At 33.4% G+C, this 24,592-nt stretch overlaps 1 protein-coding gene across 2 annotated transcripts in view; it reads right to left on the minus strand.

The window, feature by feature from the left end:
- LOC114326681 (ATP-binding cassette sub-family C member 4) overlaps window positions 1-24,592 on the minus strand; it is a 111,801-nt gene that overhangs the window by 61,067 nt on the left and 26,142 nt on the right. Inside the window, exons 3-7 of one of the 2 annotated variants that reach the window (XM_028275089.2) lie at window positions 23,243-23,473; window positions 18,568-18,651; window positions 18,221-18,513; window positions 16,122-16,278; window positions 11,240-12,529 (exon numbers count right to left, since the gene is read on the minus strand). In XM_028275089.2, coding sequence (XP_028130890.2) covers window positions 11,240-12,529; window positions 16,122-16,278; window positions 18,221-18,513; window positions 18,568-18,651; window positions 23,243-23,473 — 2,055 coding nt within the window. Of the gene's footprint in view, window positions 1-11,239; window positions 12,530-16,121; window positions 16,279-18,220; window positions 18,652-23,242; window positions 23,474-24,592 lie in introns of both variants that reach the window. The other variant, XM_050650152.1, reaches the window with a different exon arrangement.

Raw genomic sequence — 24,592 nt, forward strand, 5'->3', positions numbered from 1 at the left:
GAATATCATCGAAAATCTTTGGGATGAATTTCATCGGAGGGTTATAAATCAACTAGGCCAACTAGAAAGTCTTGCAGAACTTCAAAACATGCTTCGTGAAGAATATGAATGTATTCCTTAAGTTTTTATTCAAAATTTGTACCTTTACCTTCGAAATTGTATGCAAACGGTTATTGATGTTTTAGGCCGTAATGCCCGATATTAAACAATTTTGTTCAAGTTCACTGGTAATTTTTATTGTTTGTAATTCCTTTCGCTATTACACTATTTTCTTTTGTAGCCTTCTAATTAAATAAATTATGCTAAGGAATCAAACAGTAATGGCAATTTTTTGTTTTAAAAATGAAAGATGCGGAGTATACAGTATGAAACTGTGCATAAAACTTCCAATGAATTTTATTCTCGGAAATTTATGGAGAGGCCACTTTTTTGCCGCTCAGTGTATTTCCATCTTAAAAAGTGCAGAGGATAAATAATTCCAAATTTACTTCCTGACTTATTTGACTTACGACTTTTTAAAACTTCTCCATACAACTCTTACAGAAAAAACCTCGACTCAAAATATATTAACATTAACTTTTCGACAAAAATGGAATAAACTGTTCCAAATGTGATTTCTTCCAATTTCTTAATGTTGTTCTGAAGCTATTTCCTTGTGGCATTTTTATGATTAACTATTTAGATGGGAAATAAGCCACAATTAAATTGAAAAAATAATTGTATTAACGTTTCGAAGCCCAAATCGGGTTTCGTTGTCAAAATACAAAATAATAAATTAAAATAATAATAAAATAAATAAAATAATAAATTAATAAAAATTAAAATAAAAAACGTTAATAAAATTATTTTTTCAATAAAATAAAATTTTTATTTTTAATTCAGTTGCAATGCGAAGGCAAAACAATCCTACTTTTCAATTAGAATACGGAGCGCAGTCCAGTCCCTTGAATCGCGATTTTCGGCTCTTATTGGAACCTCATCGGAAAGAACGTAGGCTTGTTCTCCATATCCCAATTGATCCGCACTGAGAGGTTTTCCCACCCATTGCAACTGAAGTGAAAATATTAGGTGATTAGCGTCATCTGACAATTAAAAGATGAAGTTTTCGATCCTAATAGCATTATTAATAATATTAAGAAAATATTAAAATATTACTAAAAGATTTTTAAATCGAAAACTTATTGGTCCATTTCCTTAATAACACCTCCAAGGCTTCTAAAATTTGCAAGCCAAATGGATGCTGAAGCGAAGAAGACAAGAGGGAATTCAAAAACTTACAATTCACGACCCCGTCTGTATATTTTCTAAATATTATTAATAATGCTATTAGGATCGAAAACTTCATCTTTTAATTGCCAGGTGACGCTAGTCACCTAATATTTTCACTTCAGTTGCAATGGGTGGGAAAACCTCTCAGTGCGGATCAATTGGGATATGGAGAACAAGCCTACGTTCTTTCCGATGAGGCTCCAATAAGAGCCGAAAATCGCGATTCAAGGGACTGGACTGCGCTCCGTATTCTAATTGAAAAGTAGGATTGTTTTGCCGTCGCATTGCAACTGAATTAAAAATAAAATTTTTATTTTATTTTTATATTGGTCTTTACTCCTTCGTGTAACTAGGTCCATTTTCTGTTGGAATTTACCAGCTGAACAGACGGGGTCGTGAATTGTAAGTTTTTTAAATTCCCTCTTGTCTTCTTCGCTTCAGCATCCATTTGGCTTGCAAATTTTAAAAGCGTTGGAGGTTTTACCAAGGAAATGGACCAATAAGTTTTCGATTTAAAAATCTTTTAGTAATATTTTAATATTTTCTAAATATTATTAATAATGCTATTAGGATCGAAAACTTCATCTTTTAATTGCCAGATGACGCTAGTCACCTAATATTTTCACTTCAGTTGCAATGGGTGGGAACACCTCTCAGTGCGGATCAATTGGGATATGGAGAACAAGCCTACGTTCTTTCCGATGAGGCTCCAATACGAGCCGAAAATCGCGATTCAAGGGACTGGACTGCGCTCCGTATTCTAATTGAAAAGTAGGATTGTTTTGCCTTCGCATTGCAACTGAATTAAAAATAAAATTTATATTTTATTTTTATGTTGGTCTTTACTCCTTCGAGTAACTAGGTCCATTTTCTGTTGGAATTTACCAGCTGAATAGACGGGGTCGTGAATTGTAAGTTTTTTGAATTCCCTCTTGTCTTCTTCGCTTCAGCATCCATTTGGCTTGCAAATTTTAGAAGCCTTGGAGGTGTTACCAAGGAAATGGACCAATAAGTTTTCGATTTAAAAATCTTTTAGTAATATTTTAATATTTTCTAAATATTATTAATAATGCTATTAGGATTGAAAACTTCATCTTATTTTTTCAATTTAATTGTGGCTTATTTCCCATCTAAATAGTTAATTACAATTTCTTTTCTACATTTTTTTCGTGCGGGCGATATTTTTCGCGTTAAGGGGGAAAATAATTGATATGGGGCAGCATAATTAATCTAGCTGTAAAATCATCTCCTCGTTTTTTTTTTTACTCTTTGTAACTCAATAAGAAGTTTATTTTCTTTTACTGCCTCCTATGTTTATATTATATTTTATAATACAATGTAAAATTTTAAGAACTTGTGCACCTGGAAACTATTTTTATGGCTGATATACTATTTATTAGCCAGTAGATATTTTATTTACTTTTATTCAAAGGTAATTCTTAATTTATTTGATTTACCACTTTAGAAACTCACAAGTATTCCAAGAAATATCAGATTATCTGGCAATATCGCAAAATAATCGATTGCGTCATTATTATCAACATTGGTGCTAACAGAGACATGTTAACCATAGACGAGGCTAGTCATATGCCGCTCAATGCATCGGGGTGTAACGCCGATATCAAGGACGCCATTGGTCAATATTCATTTTGAGTGGTCTAGCCATCTTTGTCCGTCATATGAGCGGTATCGCTTAGTAAAAAGAGATAGATAGACCACCGATCGACTGCCGCGCGTTACGCTTTTTTGCTCAGTATGTCTTGTCTACGGTTAACATGTCTCTGGGTGCTACAGCCTAGCTTAAGCTCGACATTCCCCAGTATACTTCGCCAACGACGTTTCTGTTTATTGCCAACCGTTGCCAATTTGTTGCGTTGATCTTACTCGCGTCCTCGTATACACCGTCCATCCATCTCAGTCTTGGTCTATATCTACGCCTATTTCCTACTGGTCGCCAATAGGGTTTGTCTTGTTGGGTAATTTTCATTTGCTCTTGACACGTATCCAATCGATTACGTATCTACTATTTTTTATAGATGATATCGCCATGGTACAGCTTCGTACTGGGCCTCCCTGCTTAGTTTTACTACGCAATCAACTTTGTCGATTTTCGTTATCCATATCTCAGTCTAATTCAACTTTACTCTCCTACACAAAGATGGTATTAAAGGTGAGAAATTTGACCTTGGTCTTCCCGTTTTAGAGTTGCAACCGAAAGTACTGTTTTAAAGTCGCCGAAATAGTCTATCTATCTAATTAGCCTTCTTCGGTCCATCTTTGGACAAAAGCCTCCACAATCCTTTTCTGCTATTCTCTGTCTGTCGCTACAGTCATCCACCTAGAGCCCACGTGCTTCTTTATATCATCTGTTCATCTCGTTTGGGGCCTTCCTCTGCTTCATTTATATTCCCACGGTCTCCAATTTATAAGAATTTTGTTCCATCGTTCTTTTTTTTTGTCTTATATTGTATACTGAAAATCCTCATTTCAATTTTGCAACTTCTTGTCTAAAATCCCTCACTTTTGTTTTCTCTCTTATTCACTCGCTTCTCTTTTTATCCATTATAGATACCCCAGGCTGTGGGTGAAAAAACGTGATATAATTCAGGAATTTTTAAAACCTATCAGGTGTTGTAAAGGACGATGCCAGGAAAGTTATACTAAAATGTAACCAAAAATTTTGTGCGGCTTTTTATTTATGACGATTTTCATTTGTTAAATTTACAATTTTTTAAGATTTTTAATTTTGCAGCTTAGGATATTCATTTTAGAGAAAAACTTTTCAATAGAAAATTGTAGCAAATTAATAAACCTACAATTTGGGCTATGGAAAGTTTAATTTCGTTAATACGTTATTGCAAAACAGCCTGCGAAAAGTCCAAAATGGCCGTTTTTTTCAATTGCCTTATTTATTGTAAAAATAACTTTTATGTATTTTTTAAGGCTTTATAATGAAAATCTTTTAATACTAAACATAAAAAAAATTTGTAGTGCCCGATTGGTAAACTTGTTGTTTAGATATTATAATTTGTTTATCCCAAGAGGTCAAATGTCCAAGGCTACAACTTTTTGAAAAAAAAATCGTACAGAGTTAATCCAAGATCCACTCTCCTTCTAAAGACCTATGTTTTCATATTCTGATGTAAATAAATGCGTATAACATTTTTCAACCTCTTATTTCGGGTTTGAAAATAAGGGGGCAAATTTCGTTATAAATATTTAGAACTGAAGCCGCGCCTGTACATCCTATGAGTTTTTAACTTGCAGGTTGTTGTTTCTGAAGACAAAATAAAGATTGAAAACTAAATAAAAATTTTCTACGACCAACTGAAGCCGAGATAATTGTTTTTCTTTTCATAAATCGTAGTGACTTTATTTATAACAGTTAAGAAATTATTTCACAGTCATTGACTAAAGAAAGACTTATATTATCTTAAAATAAAAATTATTTTAAACGAAAATTACATTTAATTATTAAAAATGATTTTTAAAATGTAATGGAGATTTATTTTTCGTTACGACTATGATTTATTGTGTCGGTTGCCCTTAGCAACGGCTAGCAACTTATAATACATTGTATCGTTTTTGCTTTAAGATTTTAAAGCACCGCTTGACATGAAATTTGGCAAACACATAGATAACATGTTAAAGAATAAAAATGATATTGGGCCTCTGTGTGCTTTTGCCCTGGGGGTGAGTTTCACCCCTCATAAGGTTAAAAGAATATATGTTCAAAATAAGTTCGAAAATGGATAAAACGTCTAATTCTAAACACTTTTCGTTCTATAGCATTTTTTCACCAAGTTAATACCTTTTGAGTTATTTTAGAGTAAATACCTTAATTTTTCAACAAAAAAAAAACACGTTTTTAGACGGTTTTTGACAAATAACTCAAAAAATAAGTGTTTTATTGAAAAAATGGGTTTTAACAAAAATATAGCAAATTAAAAATTGAAAAAAAAATGATGTATGCATGAAATCTCTAGACCCAGTATAAACAAAGTTCTAGCTAATGAAAAATGGGTTCATATCCTTCAAATTTCAAAGTGAATTATTTCAACGTGAAATAATCAAAAAATCATGCACTTTGGGAGAAAAATCAGTTTTTAAAATATTTAAAAAAATATGTATATCTGTTTTTAAAAAATGTTTATAGCATCAAAAGTAAGCAAGTTACTCTGAAAATAAAGTTGATCTCTTTTTTTTTTGGTCAAAAAACTCAAAAGTAAACCCCCAATTAGCATCTTAAATCAAATTAATCATTACCGCTTCACAAGTTACTTTGCTCATGTATTATATATGTAAGTATCATCGGTTCAAAGGGCTTATTTAAAAAAAAATTGGTTTTAAAGTAAATTTGTTTTAATTTTTAATTAAAAAAAATGTTTATTTTCTAAATAACTTAAAATTTATTAATGTAACCAAAAATCACAAAGAGTAATAAAATTTAGATTTGCTGTTATGAATATTTTGGATTTTTTGCTTTTTTTTGGAAGGCAAAAATTTGTTAAGATATGGCTGTTCTAAATTTGCATATACTCGTAATTATTGACTAGTTCAAGTCCTTTTAACTACTGCCCCTTCAAAAATAAGCACTTTGAACCGATGAAATTTACAGACATAAACGACACACACACGAGTAAAATAACATTGAAGTAAAATTGTTAATTTCATTTTTGATGCTAATTAGGGGGTGAGTTTCCTTAGTTTTTTGACAAAAAAAAAAGAGATCAACTTTATTTTCAGCGAAACTTGCTTACTTTTGATGCTATAAACATTTTTTTAAAACAGATATACATATTTTTTTAAACACTTTAAAAAAGTTGTAATGATTTTTCTCCAAAAAGTGCATGATTTTTCGGTTATTTCACGTTGAAATAATTCACTTTAAAATTTGACGGATATGAACATATTTTTCATTAGCTAGAACTTTGTTTCTACTGGGTCTAGAGATTTCATGCAAACATCATTTTTTTTCAATTTTTAATTTGCTATATTTTTGTTAAAACTCTTTTTTTCAATAAAATACTTACTTTTTGAGTTATTTGTCAAAAATCGCCTAAAAACGTGTTTTTTTTTGTTGTTGAAAAATGAAGGTATTTACTCGAAAATAACTCGAAAGGTATTAACTTGGGGAAAAATGCTATAGAACAAAAGGTGCTTATTTTGAACATATATTTTTTCACCCCTTATAAGGGGTGAAACTCACCCCTAGGACAAAAGCATACAGAGGCCCAATATCATTTTTATTCTTTAACTATTATCTATGTGTTTGCCAAATTTAATGTCAATCCAAGCGGTGCTTTAAAATTTAAAGCGAAAACCGTGATTCAATGTATTGTAAGTTTCTAGCCGTTGCTAAGGACAACCGACACAATAAATCACAGTCGAAACGGAAAATAAATCTCCACTACATTTTAAAAATCATTTTTAATAATTAAATGTAAATCTCGGTCAAAATAATTTTTATTTTAAGATAACATCAGTCTTTCTTTAGTCAATGACTGTGAAATAATTTCTTAATTGTTATAAATAAAGTCACTACGATTTAAGAAAACAAAAACAATTATCTCAGCTTCAGTTGGTCATAGAATATTTTTATTTAGTTTTGAATCTTTATTTTGGCTTCAGCAACAATAATCTGCAAGTTAGAAACTCATAGGATGTACAGGGGCGGCTTCAGTTCTAAATGTTTATAACGAAATTTGCTCCCTTAATTTCAAACCCGAAATAAGAGGTTGAAAAATGTTATACGCATTTATTTACATCAGAATATGAAAATATAAGTCTTTAGAAGGAGAGTGGATCTTGGATTACCTCCGTACGATTTTTTTTTTCAAAAAGTTATAGCCTTGGACATTTGACCTCTTGGGATAAACAAATTATAATATCTAAGCAACAAGTTCACAAATCGGGCACTACAAATTTTTTTTATATTTAGTATTGAAAGATCTTCATTTTAAGGCCTCAAAAAATACATAAAAGTTATTTTTACAATAAATAACGAAATTTCGAAAAACGGCCATTTTGGACTTTTCGCAGGCTGTTTTGCAATAACGTATTAACTAAATCAAACTTGCAATAGCTTAAATTGTAGGTTTTTTAATTTACTACAATTTTCTATTTAAAACTTTTTCTCTAAAATTTTTGGTTACATTTTAGTATAAGTTATTCCTGGCATCCCCCTTTACAACACCTGATAGGTTTCAAAAATTCCTGAATTATATCCTGAAATCGACCTATTTTTCACCCACAGCTTGGACTATTAGTATTATGTGCAACATTTGTCTTTCCATTGCTCTTTGCGTTTTTATGATTTTGTCCATGTTTGCTTTTGTAAACGTCCACGTTTGGGAACCATAAATGAGACAGGGAGTACGCATTGATTGTATACCTTGGTCTTAATATGTTGTGGATATCTTTTGATTTTAAGGATGTAGTTTAGTTTGAAAAATGCCTCCCATACCAATGTAACTCGTCTTTTGATCTCTGCTGTTTGGTTTTCCTGGTTAAGTTTTATAATTTGACTCAGATATAATATAGTATAATTGTGAACTTGTTCTATATCATCTTGTCCAATCCTCATCATTGCGATGTCATATGTATTTGTTATGATTTTGGTCTTGCTGTAATTCATATTAAGGACTATCTTTCCAGCTTCTGTGTCCAGTTCTTTCATCATTTCAAACAATTCTTCCTTTTGATCGGTTATACGCTGTCATCAGCGTACCTTAGATGGTTCATGCGTTGTTCACAAATTTTTATACAATTTTTCCCCATTCTAATCATTTAAAAATATCTTGCAGAGCCTGGTTGGAAAGTTTCGGTGATATTGTTTCACCCTGTCTCACGCCTCTATTAATTTATATTAATTTTGTTCCTTCATATACTTTAATTGTTGTTTTGGCTTCCTTACATAGTTACCGGCCAAACCCGATTTCAGGACCAACTAATTTGGCCTAGGCCATACTAGTTTGTCCTAAGCGTGTTGGGATAAACTAGTATGGCCTAGGCCAAACTAGTTTGTCCTATCGCGTGTAGGCCCAACTAGTTTGTCCTAGGCCAAACTAGTTTATCCTGATATAAAGACGCACACTTCAGGCCAAACTAGTTTATCCTGAAGTGTATGTTTTTATATCAGGATAAAGTAGTTTAGCCTAGTCTAAACCAATTTAATCTAGTCGAAAGTCCATAATTGATTACTGGTTGGTTGCTGATTTAAATGTAAGTTTAGAAGACACTATTAAGAGTTGGAAGACTTTTAAGTATTTAGGGTAAATGATAAACCGAGATGGCACTTATATGAAAGATATAGAAATGAAAATAGTACGGGGAAAACAAGTCACGAAAGCACTCCATGGAGTGATATGGAAGAACACTCTAACTAAAGAAAACAAAAAAGGAATTTTCAGGGCATAGTGTTAAATATTACCGCACAAGAGCGGAAGAATGGCCAGTGACAACAATAATACGAAATAAAATACGAACAGTTGAATTGGAGTTTATTAGAAAGTGTCTACAAATTACCAGGTAGGATAGAATATGAACAGAGGAAATATATGAAACAGAATAGAAGTAGAATGCTCAATTACAAAAAAGTTGTGGTAGTAAAAGTAGAGCCCTGAAATGGTACGGGCATGTACAAAGAATGCCGGAACGCAGGTGGCCGAAAAGATTACTGGACTGGGACCCGCGGGGAGGAAGACCTGATGTGAGATGAAAAACTTACATAGGAAATGCTATGATAGATAGAGACCTCAGAGATGGCGACTGAGAGAATAGAGTGCTATGGAAGACGAAAACGGCAAACTTATAATGGGAAAAAGCCAAGAAGAAGAAAGTAATTCAGTGAACTAGTACGGCTTAATATAAATAATAAATTGAATAAAATACTTTGTTCTTGAAAAAATAATCATTTTTATTAAAATTTTAATTATTCGTAACAAACAAACAATAACATTGAGTTATTATATTCGCGGCGGACGGACAGACAGCCTAGGTCAAATTTCTCACCTTTAGTACCATCCTTGGATTATAAGCTTTCATTTGACACCTCATTTTTCGTGGATAATTCAACGTTTTCACATTTTTTCAAAATTGGTGAAAACAATATTAATTCGTACTCGATTTTATTCGTAAATGTATCTTTTCTTTTAATTTTTGGAGAAAACCTCATCCTTTTATTTATTATTTTTTATATTATTTAATTATACAAGAATATATTGATTTATAGCAATGTATCAATATCTTCATTCGATGTATCATATGATACAATATATCGATGTATAATTTTTTTGCCATCCCTGTTCGGACGTGATTTGGGAAAAGTCCTTACATGTTCACTAAATTACTTTCGACCCGGCAAAATTGGTTTAGACTAGGCCGTACTAGTTTATCCTGAAGTGTGTGCATTTATATCAGGATGAACTAGCTTGGCCTAGGACAAACTAGTTTGGCCTAGGCCAAACTAATTTGTCCTGAAATCGGGTTTGGCCGGTAACATATATGTATATTGGGTATTAGGTCTGTATATCTGTGGTCAATTCTGCTTTTAATCAAAGAACTTTTCAGAGCCCAATGTTGGACACTGTCGAAAACCTTTTTGAAATCTACGAACGCTATATATTGAGGAATGTGGTATTCATTTGCTCGTTCTATAAGGATTTTTATACTTAATAAATGGTCACTTGTGCTGAATCCCTTTATAAAACCAACTTGGACTGGTATCCGTCGAATTTTGTCGTTAATCTATTACCGAAGTAGTAGAAGCGATATATTATTTGTCGCGCCTTAATTAGACAAAAACAAAATATCAGTTCCGTTCCGGTTAAAACTTTATGACCGGAATTTTAGCAAAAATGATTGAAAATTAGTGAAAGCGTATATCAATCGACGTAAAGTTACACGAGAGCAGTGGCGGCTCGTCAGATGAGGCAACGGAGGTTTAGCCTCCCCATACATTTAATATTATCACTAAATATCCATACGCACGGAGCATTAGCATTAGAACGCATGATTTCGTCTCAGTTTTTTTTATTATTATTGTAGGCAGGACCCTGGGTTATCCCGAGATGCATGAACGGAGCCGAGAAGCCGGCCAGACTCCGTTGCTAATGCTCCGCGCAGCGCAGCAGGCGTTTAAGGAGACCCGGTCTCCTAACAGTGGCATCTACGGTGCCATCACACGCTGCCCGGAGATTTACCAACGGAGGCTAACTAGCTTCTTGGCTCCGTTGCCGTTGCGTGCATCTCGAGACAACGAATTTTAGGGTCCTGACTACAAATAATGAAAAAACTAAAAGTGCGAATTTTGTTATGAAATTTGGTATGTGGGGTTAGAATATTATTTGTAACAACTTGTTCAGATAACTTATTTGCGATATTTGTAACGCAAAGCAAAATATCGGTAATTTATCATGATTTGGATTCGCAGTAGTAGGCCGCGTTTAGAATTAAAAAATTCAGTTGAGTATCTTAAAAAATGTAAAACTTCAACCTGTATGGACTGCAAAACTTCAAATCTGTATTTATTTTGATATGCATATCTACTTACAAAAATGGAATTGTTAACAAATAAACGACACAAACTTTGGTATTAAACTTTTACAATTAGACTAATTATTTTTAAAATGATATGATATTATGAAATTATGAATTATGATGATATTATGAAATGTAAATAAAAAATGGTCAAAAAATTGGACCTTACATTACATTTTTTGGCTCATTTTTTGCTAGTGCAAATTTGATCTAGATATTTTAGAGTTAGGTATAGCCTCCCCTATTGTAAAAATCACGAGCCGCCACTGCACGAGAGTTCAAATATCGACTTCCGGTGCTACATCCGTGAAGTTGGGTGAAAACTTAGAACGAAGTCCAATTGCTTCAGATAAGTACTTTTTATCTTCATAATACAAAATATTCTAAGTTTGTGTTAAATAAATAGAGTAGAAGAAACTGCATTACTTACCAGAAAGTTACAAAATAATCCGATAAACTATCCAAAGCCTGGCCAAAGAAAAACATGAAGATCAACAGAAACACTTTAATTAGATTTCCTCCCGCTCTGGCATAACTCATGTAAACGTGGTCAGATATATTACCACTTCCTGTACTTTCGCGTTGTAAGACCTGGACAGCACCTTCTTTCTCGGGCTTTTCAGATTTAGTCGCAACTCGCTGAGATTTTCTTCTGGTTTCTTCTTCTTCCTCTTCAATGTCAGCTAACAATTTACTGTATTCTGTATTCGACTCTCTTATATCAGAGTAAGATCCTGATACTGCTATCTTACCGTTTGTCATTAAGTAGATTTTATCAATGTTCTTTAAATGTTGTAATTGATGCGTTACTAATACGACACACTTATTACCGAGATATCCACAAATACATTCTTCAAATAGATGTTTGCCTACATGAGTGTCAACAGCTGAGAGGGGGTCATCTAATAAATATATATCAGCATCTTTATAGACTGCTCGAGCTAAGTTTATTCTTGCTCGTTGTCCGCCACTAAGAGTAACTCCCCTTTCCCCTGCTAAAGTTCTATCCCCGTGCGGGAATAATGTGAAATCTCTTTCTAAAGCACATACTTTAACTACTTCATCGTATTTTTCCTGGTCGAACTCTTCTCCAAAAAGAATGTTTTGCCTTATGCTGCCACCAAACAACCATGGTTCTTGGGAAGCATAAGACACTGTACCAGTTATATCTACGGAGCCACTTTGAAGTTCTAATTCTTTCATGATTATGTGCAATAACGTTGATTTCCCACTGCCTACAGATCCAACAACAGCTACAACGTCACCCGCTGTAACGTCCATGTTAATATTTTCCAAATTATTGTCTGGTTGTGATTTTAGCCACTTTGCCGATGCCTTTTTGATATGAATACTCCCATTTGACGTTTGTAAAACTTTATCAGTAATAGATTTATGTTGTTTTTTGACTTCCTTCAGTTCTTGTCCAGGTTCAAAATATTTGTCAGCCTCTAGTTCGTCAAACAGTAAAAAGCTTTGGATTCTCTTCATTGATATAAACATTTCGGAACCTTGAGATACTGCCTGGGGGAACCACATGGTTATAGAACCTAGAAGTCGATAGTAGGAAGCGACTGTGTAGGCGTATGAAGCAGTTAGAGTATTTCCTGAGATTACATAAGTAATTATGCTGATCGCAACAGCACCTTTATTTAACACTGTAGTCATAGACATGAGAAGTCCACGAATTAAAGAGGTTTTTCGGATATACTTCATTTCCATTCTAAAACAAAAATATTAGATAGGTATACATAATGTAAAATTAAATAATATATAAAGGGTGGCTGGACGAAAACGAAACAGGCATTATCAGGAACTATAACATTTTTGAAAAACCCAACGAAAGCCCTTGCAATTCTCTATACATTTAGTCTTTAAATTTTTAAAGGGCCTAGCCAGGTAAGATGATGAAAAATGCCCGCAACTCGATTCGAATTCTATATAGGTCACCGTTCAGCACATATAGAGAAACTCACTTTCTGAAATTTTTAGCCCACTAGGTGGTCACGTGACCCACCTAGAGCCTAATTAGGCTTTTTATGTTTTTATTTTTTATCTTAGCCGCATCGAGAGCTAGCGAAAAACTTTAAATAAAAAAGTTGTAGGTTTCAAAAAGTTCTGTCCGAGAAATTTTTTTTTTAATTTTTAGCGGGAAATTTAAATTTTAGGACGATTTTAAAATTTTAAATGAGTATAAAAAAATAACTAAGACATTCGTTTTCGCGAAAAAATTTATAACGTGTATTTTTGCATAATGTATCACCCTGAATTTTTTCAGATTTTTAAAATTGGTAAAACGTACTTTCAAAAATAAAAAACCGCATTATTTTGTTTTTTTTTTTTCGCTTTTGATACAATTTTATACATGTTGTTTAAAAAATAGGAAACACCGTCACTAGGATAGATAAAAAACTGAAAAACAATTGGGGTTTGCTTAATAAAAAATTTTTGTAATGCCATCCATTTTCAAGATACAGGGCGTCGAAGAAAACAAAATATTATACATTTTTTACGATTTTGCCGAAACTACTGGCAACATTGTAATAAAATTTGGCATGTTTTAAGAGGTAGTTATTGAAAATTTTTTGACATACAATTAAGAATTTTATATTCATCATTGGCGCGCATACGGGTAATGGTCTGAATTTTAAAGAAAAAAAGATAGTACACCACTGACATATTTCAAATTAACAATCATTTTTGAATTCTTCGTTGCATTTTTGACACAAAATCTATCTTCCCTTTTTTTCATACGACGCGTCATTTTCATATAGATTAGGAAGATAGATTATTTGTCACAAATGGAACGAGGAATTCAAAAATGATTGTTATTTTGAAATATATGTCAATGGCGTACTATCTTTTTTTTTCTTTAAAAAGTTCAGACCATTACCCGTATGCGCGCCAATGATGAATATAAAATTCTTAATTGTATGTCAAAAAATGCACAATAACTACCTCTTAAAACCTGCCAAATTTTATTACAATGTTGCCAGTAGTTTCGGCAAAATCGTAAAAAATGTGTTAAATTTTGTTTTCTTCAATGCCCTGTATCTTGAAAATTGATAAATTTCAAAAAAAATTTATTAAGCAAACCAAAATTGTTTTTCAGTTTTTTATCTATCCTAGTGACGGTGTTACCTTTTTTTAAACACCATGTATAAAATTGTACCAAATAGCGAAAAAAAAAAAACAAAAAAATGGGGTTTTTAATTTTTAAAAGTAAGTTTCACCAATTTTAAAAATCTGAAAAAATTCAGGGTGAAACATTATGCAAAAATACACGTTATAAATTTTTGTCGTGAAAACGAATGTCTTAGTTATTTTTTTATACTCATTTAAAATTTTAAAATCGTCCAAAAATTTAAATTTCCCGCCAAAAATTAAAAAATTTTTTCGGACAGATCTTTTTGAAACTTACAACTTTTTTATTTAAAGTTTTTCGCTAGCTCTTGATGCGGCTGAGATAAAAAATAAAAACATAAAAAGCCTAATTAGGCTCTATGTGGGTCACGTGACCACCTAGGGGGCTAAAAATTTCAGAAAGTGAGTTTCTCTATATGTGCTAAACGGTGACCTATATGGAATTAGAATCGAGTTAAGGGCATTTTTCATCATCTTACCCGGCTAAGCCCTTTGGTCCAGTATAGTCCAAGTGGTGAGACCGCTCCCGTCTGAAAAATGCGAAAATACGTATTTTCGAAGCTTAAAAACTCATATTTAGATTAGTATTTTTGAGGTTAGCAGATACTTAAATTGAAGACTAAATATTCAGCTTCAAGATTCTGAAGAGTGATCGCGTCTAACTTTAATTTATACCGTTGTTTTTTAATTGTTAAATATGCGTGTTTATCCGATTTTTTTGCCGGTGCGGCGCGCTCCGTTTCAATAATCTCCTATTTTCCTCTGAAAAATATTTTTTCTAGATTCTTTGGGACATTCTAAATAAAATAAGTTTCCTGACATTTTTCTCAAAAGTTAATAGTTAAAGTTATGAGCGATAAAATCTGAAAATGCGTTTTGTCATTTTTCGGATTTTAAATCGCTTATAACTTAAAAACTATTAACTTTTGAGAAAAATGTCAGGAAACTTATTTTATTTAGAATGTCCCAAAGAATCTAGAAAAAAATATTTTTCAGAGGAAAATAGGAGATTATTGAAACGGAGCGCGCCGGACCGGCAAAAAAATCGGATAAACACGCATATTTAACAATTAAAAAACAACGGTATAAATTAAAGTTAGACGCGATCACTCTTCAGAATCTTGAAGCTGAATATTTAGTCTTCAATTTAAGTATCTGCGAACCTCAAAAATTCTAATTTTAATATTAGTTTTTAAGCCTCGAAAATGCGTATTTTCGCATTTTTCAGATTTTAAATCGCCTATAACTCGAAAACTATCAATTTCTGAGAAAATTTACAAGATACCTTTCTTGTTCAGAATGACCCACAAAACTCAAAAGTATATGTTTCGGAGCAAAAAACGTGATCTTTTGTATTTATTTAAAAAAAATGTGTAAATAATTTATGCCCAAAAATTCCGCCCGGCACTCTCCAGATTTGTTTAAAGGGGACATTTTTGAATAGGAATCCACAAAGAAACCGAATCAAATATTTTTCCAGACGGGAGCGGTCTCACCACATGGACTAGTACTTTATTTGAATTATTAGAAAAAAAATTAATCAATATTTTTAGTTGGTTATTTATACCTTAGTTGACCAAATGGTGAATACAAGGGCATCCATATAATATGTAAGTTTAGTTTTGTTCGAAACGTTTATCCACATTCACAAGCATTTACGGACTGATTCCTAGGCATTCGTGGACAATAATTCGTTGACGTAAATCTTCTAAAGATACCGGTGGTGTTCTATAGATTTTACTTCTTAGAAACCCCCACAAAAAAGTCAAAGAGGGACAAATCTGGTGACCGAGGAGGTCATTCGAAGCTGCTTCTCCACCCAATCCCATGCCGTGGAAAATGTTAGTCTAAATATTGACGAATAAATAAAGAATAATGTAATTACGACACCGTCGCGTCGTCTTGAAAAATTAAATGATCTTCGTATAACCAAAGAAAACAGGCCATATTACACAAATGAAAAACTGCTAACTTCTAAAATATTAGGGCATAATTCGTAGATGCAATTGTACAAAACACTAATAAGACTATAAGAAACATGAACACCGCTAAAGAAAAACGAAGATGCTGATAATGATGATGGAATATTTGGCATTTCTATCAAAAATTTCATTTGAGCACTCCTTTAAATTATATGAATGTATTCTATATTAACGTAGGTACCTACTTACTTTCTTACATATTCTACTAGTTTTGCAAAGGAATACTCCCAAGTGTACATTTTAATGACCTGGATACCAGAAATAATTTCGTTCATTAGTCTTACTCTTTCATCTGTACGTGTAGCAGTTTTTAACCTAAATTGTGATGTTTTTTTACCCAACCATGCTAAAAAAAATTATATTTTATAATATGGATGAGTTTTTAAACTGCCAATTAAAGCATTGTCACTATAGTTTACCGATATTACAGCTTTTGAATGACTGGAATAATTTGGATGACATGATCCAGTCCAGCACTATACTGGATTAATGTCCGGTTCATATGATTTCAGTCCAGCATTCCAGTACTCCATTCCAGTGGAATGACACTTGAATAATGTGAGCCTGCACTGGAATGAACCATTCCAGTGATGAATCTAGCCCAGTTGACTAGAATGATGGAACACAGAAGAACAATGGAACACAGAAGAAATTTTAGGAGACTGGAAAAAAGCAAGTACGTGGGAGAACAAGGCAAGCTTTGGCTACTGGAAATAATGAGGGAAGCATGGAGAACAGAAAAGATACCGAAAGACTGGGAAGAAAATTTATTGATACCAATACACAAGATAGGAGATGAAGCGGAATGTGATAACTATAGGGCTATATGCTTATCATCAGTGGCATATAAAGTGTACACCGAGATAATAGAAAGGAAGCTCAGGAAAGAACTGGAAGGAAAACTAGAAGAAGAACAAGCGGCTTTTAGGAAAGAAAGAGGAACAACAGATAATATATACATACTGAGAAATATAATTGAAAGGAAAAACGAAATAGAAGACTTATATATTACGTTTATAGATATTAAAGCTGCTTTTGATTCTATAAATAGAGAAGTAATATGGTCAGTAATGGAAGACCTGCAAATCCCGCAAAAGATAGTAAGCGTGGTAAAAATTACATATAGAAACGTACGATAATAAACCTAAGGAGAGGAATAAAACAAGGGGACAGTCTCATCCCAGTTTTGTTTATATTAGTAATGGATAGAGTAATGAAGAGCGCTAAAAGAAGGCCAAGGCAATTACAGTCAACAATAGGGTACAGGAATTTAGTACCAGTGAGAATGGAGGGATAACTATATGCAGATGACCTAGTAATAATAGCAGACAATCAAGAGAAAATGCAAAAATTAATCGATATCTGGGTGGAAGAAATAGAAAATTTGAAAATGGAGATAAATGTAAAGAAAACGAAGTCCATGATAGTAACCCTAAAGAAAAGGGAAGAAATAAACCAAACGATATTTAGATGCAAAAACGAAATAATACAAACAGTCTCGACGTTTGAATACCTGGGAGTAATAATATCAGAGGATGGAAAGCTAGATCAGGAAATCTCATACAGGACGAAAAAAATAAATAAGATCTACTATGCACTAAATAAAACAATATTTGGAAAGGAAGAAATATATAAAGAAATAAAACTGAAGGTATACAATGCAATATCTGTACCAACTTTAATATATGCAAGTGAGACATGGGCAAACAATGCAAAAATAGTTGCCTAACCATGCCTTAAAAACAGTTTATTTTTTCAATGTAAAACCATCATACGACCAATAACAACATGTGGCGTAGAAACATGAATCATGACAGAAAAGATAATAGACCTTATTAATACTTTTGAAGAAAAGATATTAAGGATATTGGAACCCATTTGCGAAAATGGTATATGGAGAATAAGGTTCAACCACGAGCTATACCAATATTACAAAGAACCCTCTATAGCAAATTATGCAAAAATACAAAGATTGACTAGGCAGGTCACCTCATAAGAATGGACAAACACATTCTTAGCGGAACTATGGTGGGACGTCGACCAGTAGGAAGACCAAGGAAGAGATGGATAGACTAAGTGAGAACCGATGCTAAAGAGATATTGAGAGAGGATAACTGGAGGAGAGCAGCCAGGGACAGAGATATTTGGAGGCGGATGCTGGGGGAGGTCAGGGCCCGGATTAGGCTGTAGCGCCATAGAAGAAAGAGGTCTGGTATTGTCGTCTATATCTTTGGTTCTACTTGATAATTTGAATATTATTTAAATTAATAGACTTGATTTATACTTACATTGGAGTGGTATGGACAGTAACAAGAACACGGTTCCTAGTAGTGCTGTCCATCCAACAACAAGATACAATAGCACCATCACGACGGTTGTCTGTATGGGTGCCAAATAAAAATGATGAAGGTGATGTGTAGCTTGATCGAATCTTCCTACATCATTCGATAATAAATTTACCATTTGACCTATTGTAGTCTCCGCTAAAGCAGATTTGCTGAGTTTTAAAGACTTTCTATAGATTAGTGAACAAGATGCTATTCTCATCTTCATTCCTATTTGCATTACGGCCAAATTGAATCTGTGTACCATTATTACATTAAGAAATGAAGTAACTATGATTAAACCGGCGTACAAATAAATGTCGTTCATGCTCTCTTCTGTTGGTATTTCTTCATACACCTTTAGCAGTTTTGAAATCAGAAACGGTTGAGCCATTCTAAAAAATAAGTATTAGCGTTGATTGATAAATGTATTAGTACCATCACGATTTAGTTGAATCTCCATCGATTTTCATGAACATTGGTGAGTAGTTAGAGGAGGCATGTCGATCGGACAGCTCAGTGGGACTAGCGGCTGACCGCACTTCACTTCTCCATGATGAATGCGAGTTCAAGCCCCAGCCAGGTCAACGGAAAACAAAAAAGGCTAACGCGTCAGTATAAAATTCTAATATGAATCTGACGCTTAGACTGGAATATGCAGGCGTCTGATCGGCCTATGAGGGAGCAGTACGGCAAGGGATAAGGGCTTGCGGCTCGGTGACACTCCCCATAGATCCCTACCGGAAGGGCGTTAACGCCTAAATACCGGTGTATATATATAGTTAGAGGATACCTCAAGAAACAAAAGTGACATGATGCCAACTTTTGTAAGATAAAAAATAACCGAGATAGAAACGTTTAAAGCCTAAATTTTAGTGCAAGAACGATGTATTCGTAACCCTTTAATCTTTTAAAAATAATGGATTTAGAAGATTAAATTTAATACCATGTTATAGTTCTTGAAATTACCTATTAAATGGTTGTTGGATAAACTTGATGTCATACAAATGAGATATTCTAAAGAAACATTTCTTTGTAAAACTTTGAAAAATTTTTGGAGCATAAATTTTGATGCTGTCAACTTCTTCTGGAGGTCATTTTTGATAGCTATTTCTGAGTACTTTGGTAAGTGTTGAGTAAGTATATTTTATAAAATGCATGGTTTTCCCGTTATTTAAGCTTTCAGATTTATACTTAAATACTCATCGAAAAAAAATTTCAATGCACATGTGGGCCAAACCAAGACAGGATATGAAACAATACATGGGGGATTAGGCTTTGGAACTAGAAATAAAGCAGGAGATGACATGCTTGAATTAGCAACAGAATTGGATATGGCGATTTTTAACACATTCTTTAAAAAGAAAGAAACTCAACTTATTACCTACAAAAGTGGACAACATCAATCCCAAATAGACTACTTCATGATAAGGAAAGAAGACATACGTGAATGCAAGGACTGCAAGGTAATAGTTAGTGAGATAGTAAGACAACAACATAAGGTGCTTGTTCTGGACATCGAAGTAAAAAGCGAAACTAAACCAAAATATCGGAGAGGACCACAAAAAATCAAGTGGTGGCTGCTGAAAGATGAGAAAGAAGGTCTATTCAGGAGAAGAATAGTAGAAAAAATATGTTGGAACATGAAAGGAAGCCCTAATAGAATTTGGAGAAAAATGGCCAGTAGTATTAGAGAGACAGCTATTGAAATACTTGGGAAAACGTCAGGAAAAAAGTTTGAGGATAAAGAGACTTGGTGGTGGTCAAACGAAGTACAAGGAAAAATAAAAGAGAAGAGAAAATTATATAAAATTGGCAAGAAACCAGATCCGACACAGATCTTCAAAACTATATGGTGGCGAAAGAGGAAGCGAAAGTAGCAGTAGCAAAAGCTAAAGTAGAAGCGTATTCAAACCTATACGACTAACTTGATACCAGGGAAGGCGAAACGAAGATATATAAAATAGCCAAACAGAGAGCAAAGAAAGCAAAAGCTTTTAATCAGATTAGATGTATCCGAGATGAAAATAATAAAATACTAGTTCACGAAAGGGATGTCAAAAAGAGATGGAGAAAGTACTTTTACAGCTTATTAAATGAAGAATTTGACAGACAGCCTGTAGAGTCAACGGAGACAGTAGCAGCAATGGTCACCAAAATAACCAACGAGGAAGTGGCTCAAGCGCTTCAAAAAATAAAGAAAGGAAAAGCGGTAGGACCAGATGATATTCCTGGGAAGTATGGAGAGCATAGGGAGAGACAGGAACAAGGTGGCTAGCAGGTCTATTTAATAGAATTATGGAAGTCGGACAAATGTCAGACGAATGGAGAAGCAGTATACTGGTACCTGTTTACAAAAACAAGGGAGATATACAACAATGTACAAACTACAGGGCTATAAAACTGCTTAGCCACACCATGAAAATATGGGAAAGAGTAATTGATAGACGGATACGTGAAGAGACCGAAATATCTGAGAATCAATTTGGCTTTATGCAGGGTAGATCAACAGCAGATGCAATTTTCATTATAAGGCAGTTGATGGAAAAATATAGGAGTAAAGAAACAAACGCTCATATGGTATTCATTGATCTTGAGAAAGCATAGGATAGAGTTCCTCAAAAGATTCTGTGGTGGGCACTCAATAAGAAAGGAGTCCCTGGTGAATATGTAAAGATTGTGAGGGATATGTATGAGGGAGTAACGACTAGTGTTAGGACAGGTGTGGGAGAGACCGATAAATTTCATGTGAAAGTAGGATTGCACCAAGGCTCTGTGCTTAGTCCGTATTTATTCTCATTAGTTTTGGACCAGATAACAGCGAAACTACAGGGTAACATTCCATGGTGCTTAATGTATGCTGATGATGTCGTGTTAGTAGGAAATAGTGAAAGAGACTTAGAACAAAAACTGGAACAGTGGAGGCAAGCTCTGGAGGAAAAAGGTTTAAAACTTAGTAGGACAAAAACAGAGTATTTGGAATGTTCATTTAAAGATGGAGCTACTACAAATAAAATGGTATTTTTGGATGGTGAAATGATTGTGAAAGGCAATAGTTTTAAGTACCTAGGATCGGTATTACAGAGTAATGGAGAAATAGATGGAGATGCATGCAGTAGAATTAGGGCTGGATGGATGAAGTAGAAAGAAGCGAGTGGTGTGTTGTGTGACAGAAAAATTCCAATGAAGCTGAAGGGACAATTCTATAAAATAGCCATAAGACCGGCTATGATGTACGGAACTGAATGTTGGGCAGTGAAAAAGAAAGAGGAACAACGAATGCATGTGGCGGAAATGAGAATGCTTAGATGGATGAGTGGAGTGACAAAGAAGGATAAAATTAGAAATGAGTATATTAGGGGAAGTCTAGGTGTGGCACCAATTGATGCCAAAATAAGACAGCATAGGTTAAGATGGTTTGGTCATGTTCAACGTCGAGACGTTAATCACCCAATACGAAGAATAGCTGAAGTGCAGATTCCTGGAAGGAGTAGGAGAGGAAGACCAAAGAAGACCTGGGGGGAGGCAATAAGGCAGGACATGTTGGTAAAGGGGATTAACATTGATATGACCCAAGATAGAATTGTGTGGGATAAGGCAAAGAGAATGACATGACTCATCAAAAAAAAATACTTTGAATTAATAATACAAGGTATTTCAACTAAGAAAAATTTATTCTATTTTTTTATTAGCTTCAATTTTGATAATGATGTATTTTTTGTAAACACTTATAGTTTTTGAGTTATTTATGAAAAACAGCTTCAAACCTGCATTTTTTAGCGAAAAATTAAAATCTTTTATTTTTAATAATTCAAAAAGGAGGTATTTAAGTTTATTTAACAAATTTTGCTTAGAATTTGTCCGTTTATCGATTTATTGGGTTATTTTATTTATTTTATTTCACAAAAAATTAAAATATTTGATTCTTTGATCTTTAATAACTCAAAAAGTATTAATTTATTTTTTCTACAACCGTGTTAAAAATGCAATTTTTAGAAGTCCATACGAGCGTTAAAGATGCTACTTTAAGGCACTAGTGTTTTAAAAAAAATTTAAGGTACTGCAGTTCGTATTGACCGTATATGCAATTTTGATGTAATGTCAAAAAAATATAAAATTGGAATGTCAGTCAAGTTCAAGTAAAGGTTTTTTTAGATATTGTCCTGTAATTACGTTTGTAGAAAAAATATTGTATGATATGCGTGTTAAAAAGTACATTTTTCATGCGTGCCTTAAACGTGTACTTTTAACACTTATATCATAAATAACTATTAATAACTTTAATTAACAAATTTTGCTTAGAATTGGACTCTCTATCAGTTTATTGGGTTATTTTTAATAAAATAGTTTTCACCCCCGAGAAGTGGTTGCATCCACCCCCACGTTAAAAGTGCAAGCTCGCACCATTTTTCACTTTTGTTCTTTGAGTAGTTATCCTCAAACACTCTAACCACTCAACAATTTTATGAAAATTGATGGAGGTTCACCAAAATCAGAGGTTAATTTTGACCTTCATTCACTATACTACAGTAAAGCTACCTATGGATAAAAATTAAAGCGATATGTGTAGGCCAGTTGCAAGTTAGGTAATACCATACCAAATGAATCTCATAAAAAAATCTGAATATGTTATGTCGAACCCTCTTATTAGAATACCGGTTATAGGAATATCCCGGTTTAAGGAATAGAAATTTGAGGTCCCGAAACGTCGAAACGTTTCTACTGGCATCCAATGATCGGTTATTAGAATATTCCGGTTATAGGAATACTTTTGCTTTACACGAAGGCTATTCCAATAAGCGGATTCGACTATTAGTCGAACTATAGTTATTCAAATTTAAAGTTGTATTTAGCTGATAGATTGAGATTTGAAACTTGAGTTTGTGAGACTGCAATAAGCACACTTGTTGTTTTGGCAACTGGATTGTCACTCATAACTATACTACGAGATTAGAAAAATTTAAAGAAGATGCCATTGTACCCTACCTTATACCTTCAGTTGTAAAAGCCAATATGTTTAATAAGAATATTTCGCAGAAAAATGTTCCTATGAGTACTTTCCAGTAAGCTGGGTTTTTGTTATTTTTAATGTGTTTGCTCCATCTTCGCTCCAATCTTGCACCCAGCGATCCTGAATCATGTTCAGATCTATGTTTATACATATCATCTTCAGTTAGATCTCTTTTATACCCTTTGGCAAAGTAAGGAATAAGCCAGCTAAAACAGAAAGAAAATATTTGAATTACAGAGATAGGAATATCTAATTCTAAAAAACAGGAGAAAACCAAAAATAATTTTATTTTGATATACTTTTAATAGCGTATTTTAGTATGATAGAATTGATCCAAAAGATGGCATAACCGAGACATTCAAAGTGAAAGTTATCCTCCAACACCAAATTGTTCTATATGGTCCACATAATGTTCAGAAAAAAGTCACACCATTTTGAGCGTCGGTTTTGGGGGTAGAGGGGGGAGAAATCGGTAAATTCGTTAGTTTTATAGGTTTTTCGTCAATATTTCTAAAACTGTGCGGTTTAGCATGAACAACCCTTCATACAAAAATGTTCTACATTAAATTTGAAATGAAAAAGGTCCTATGCATAATCCTTCTAAAATGAACGGTTCCAAAGTTACTGAGGTAGAATAGTATAATTGGTCCAAAAAAAGGCCTAACCCAGACATCCAAAATAAAAGTTTTCCTCCTAGACCAAATTGTTCTATATCGTCCATATATGGTTCAGTAAAAAGTTACACCATTTTGAGCGTCCGGTTTGGGGGGAGATGGGGGAGAAGTCGGTAAATTAGTAGGTTTTTCGTCAATATTTCTAAAACTATACTTTAGCGTAAACAATGTTCTATACAAAAATATTCTACATAAAATTTAAAACAAAAAAGGTCCTATACATAATTGTTATAAAATTAACGGTTCCAGAGTTACGGAGGGTGAAAAGTGGAGGTTTTCGATACTTTTTATATTTTTTGGGCAATTGATGATGATTTTGGGTGGTGAGGTTGACGTTTCTTCAAGGGCTTATCACTAACATACCATCGGCCACTGAAATAGCAAATTTGATTTATAAAACACAATCCTGTTACAGAAAATCAGTAGGAAATTGCCCAAAAAATATAAAAATGATCGGAAACCTCCAATTTTCACCCTTCGTAACTCTGGAACTGTTGATTTTATAACAATTATGTACACGACCTTTTTTGTTTTAAATTTTTATAGAACATTTTTGTATAGAACATTGTTTACGCTAAAGCATAGTTTCAGAAATATTGACGAAAAACGTAAAAAAACTACTAATTTACCGACTTCTCCCCCATCTCCCCC

The sequence above is a fragment of the Diabrotica virgifera genome, chromosome 5 (genome assembly GCF_917563875.1).
Source record: "Diabrotica virgifera virgifera chromosome 5, PGI_DIABVI_V3a".
Taxonomy (NCBI): Eukaryota; Metazoa; Arthropoda; class Insecta; order Coleoptera; family Chrysomelidae; genus Diabrotica; species Diabrotica virgifera.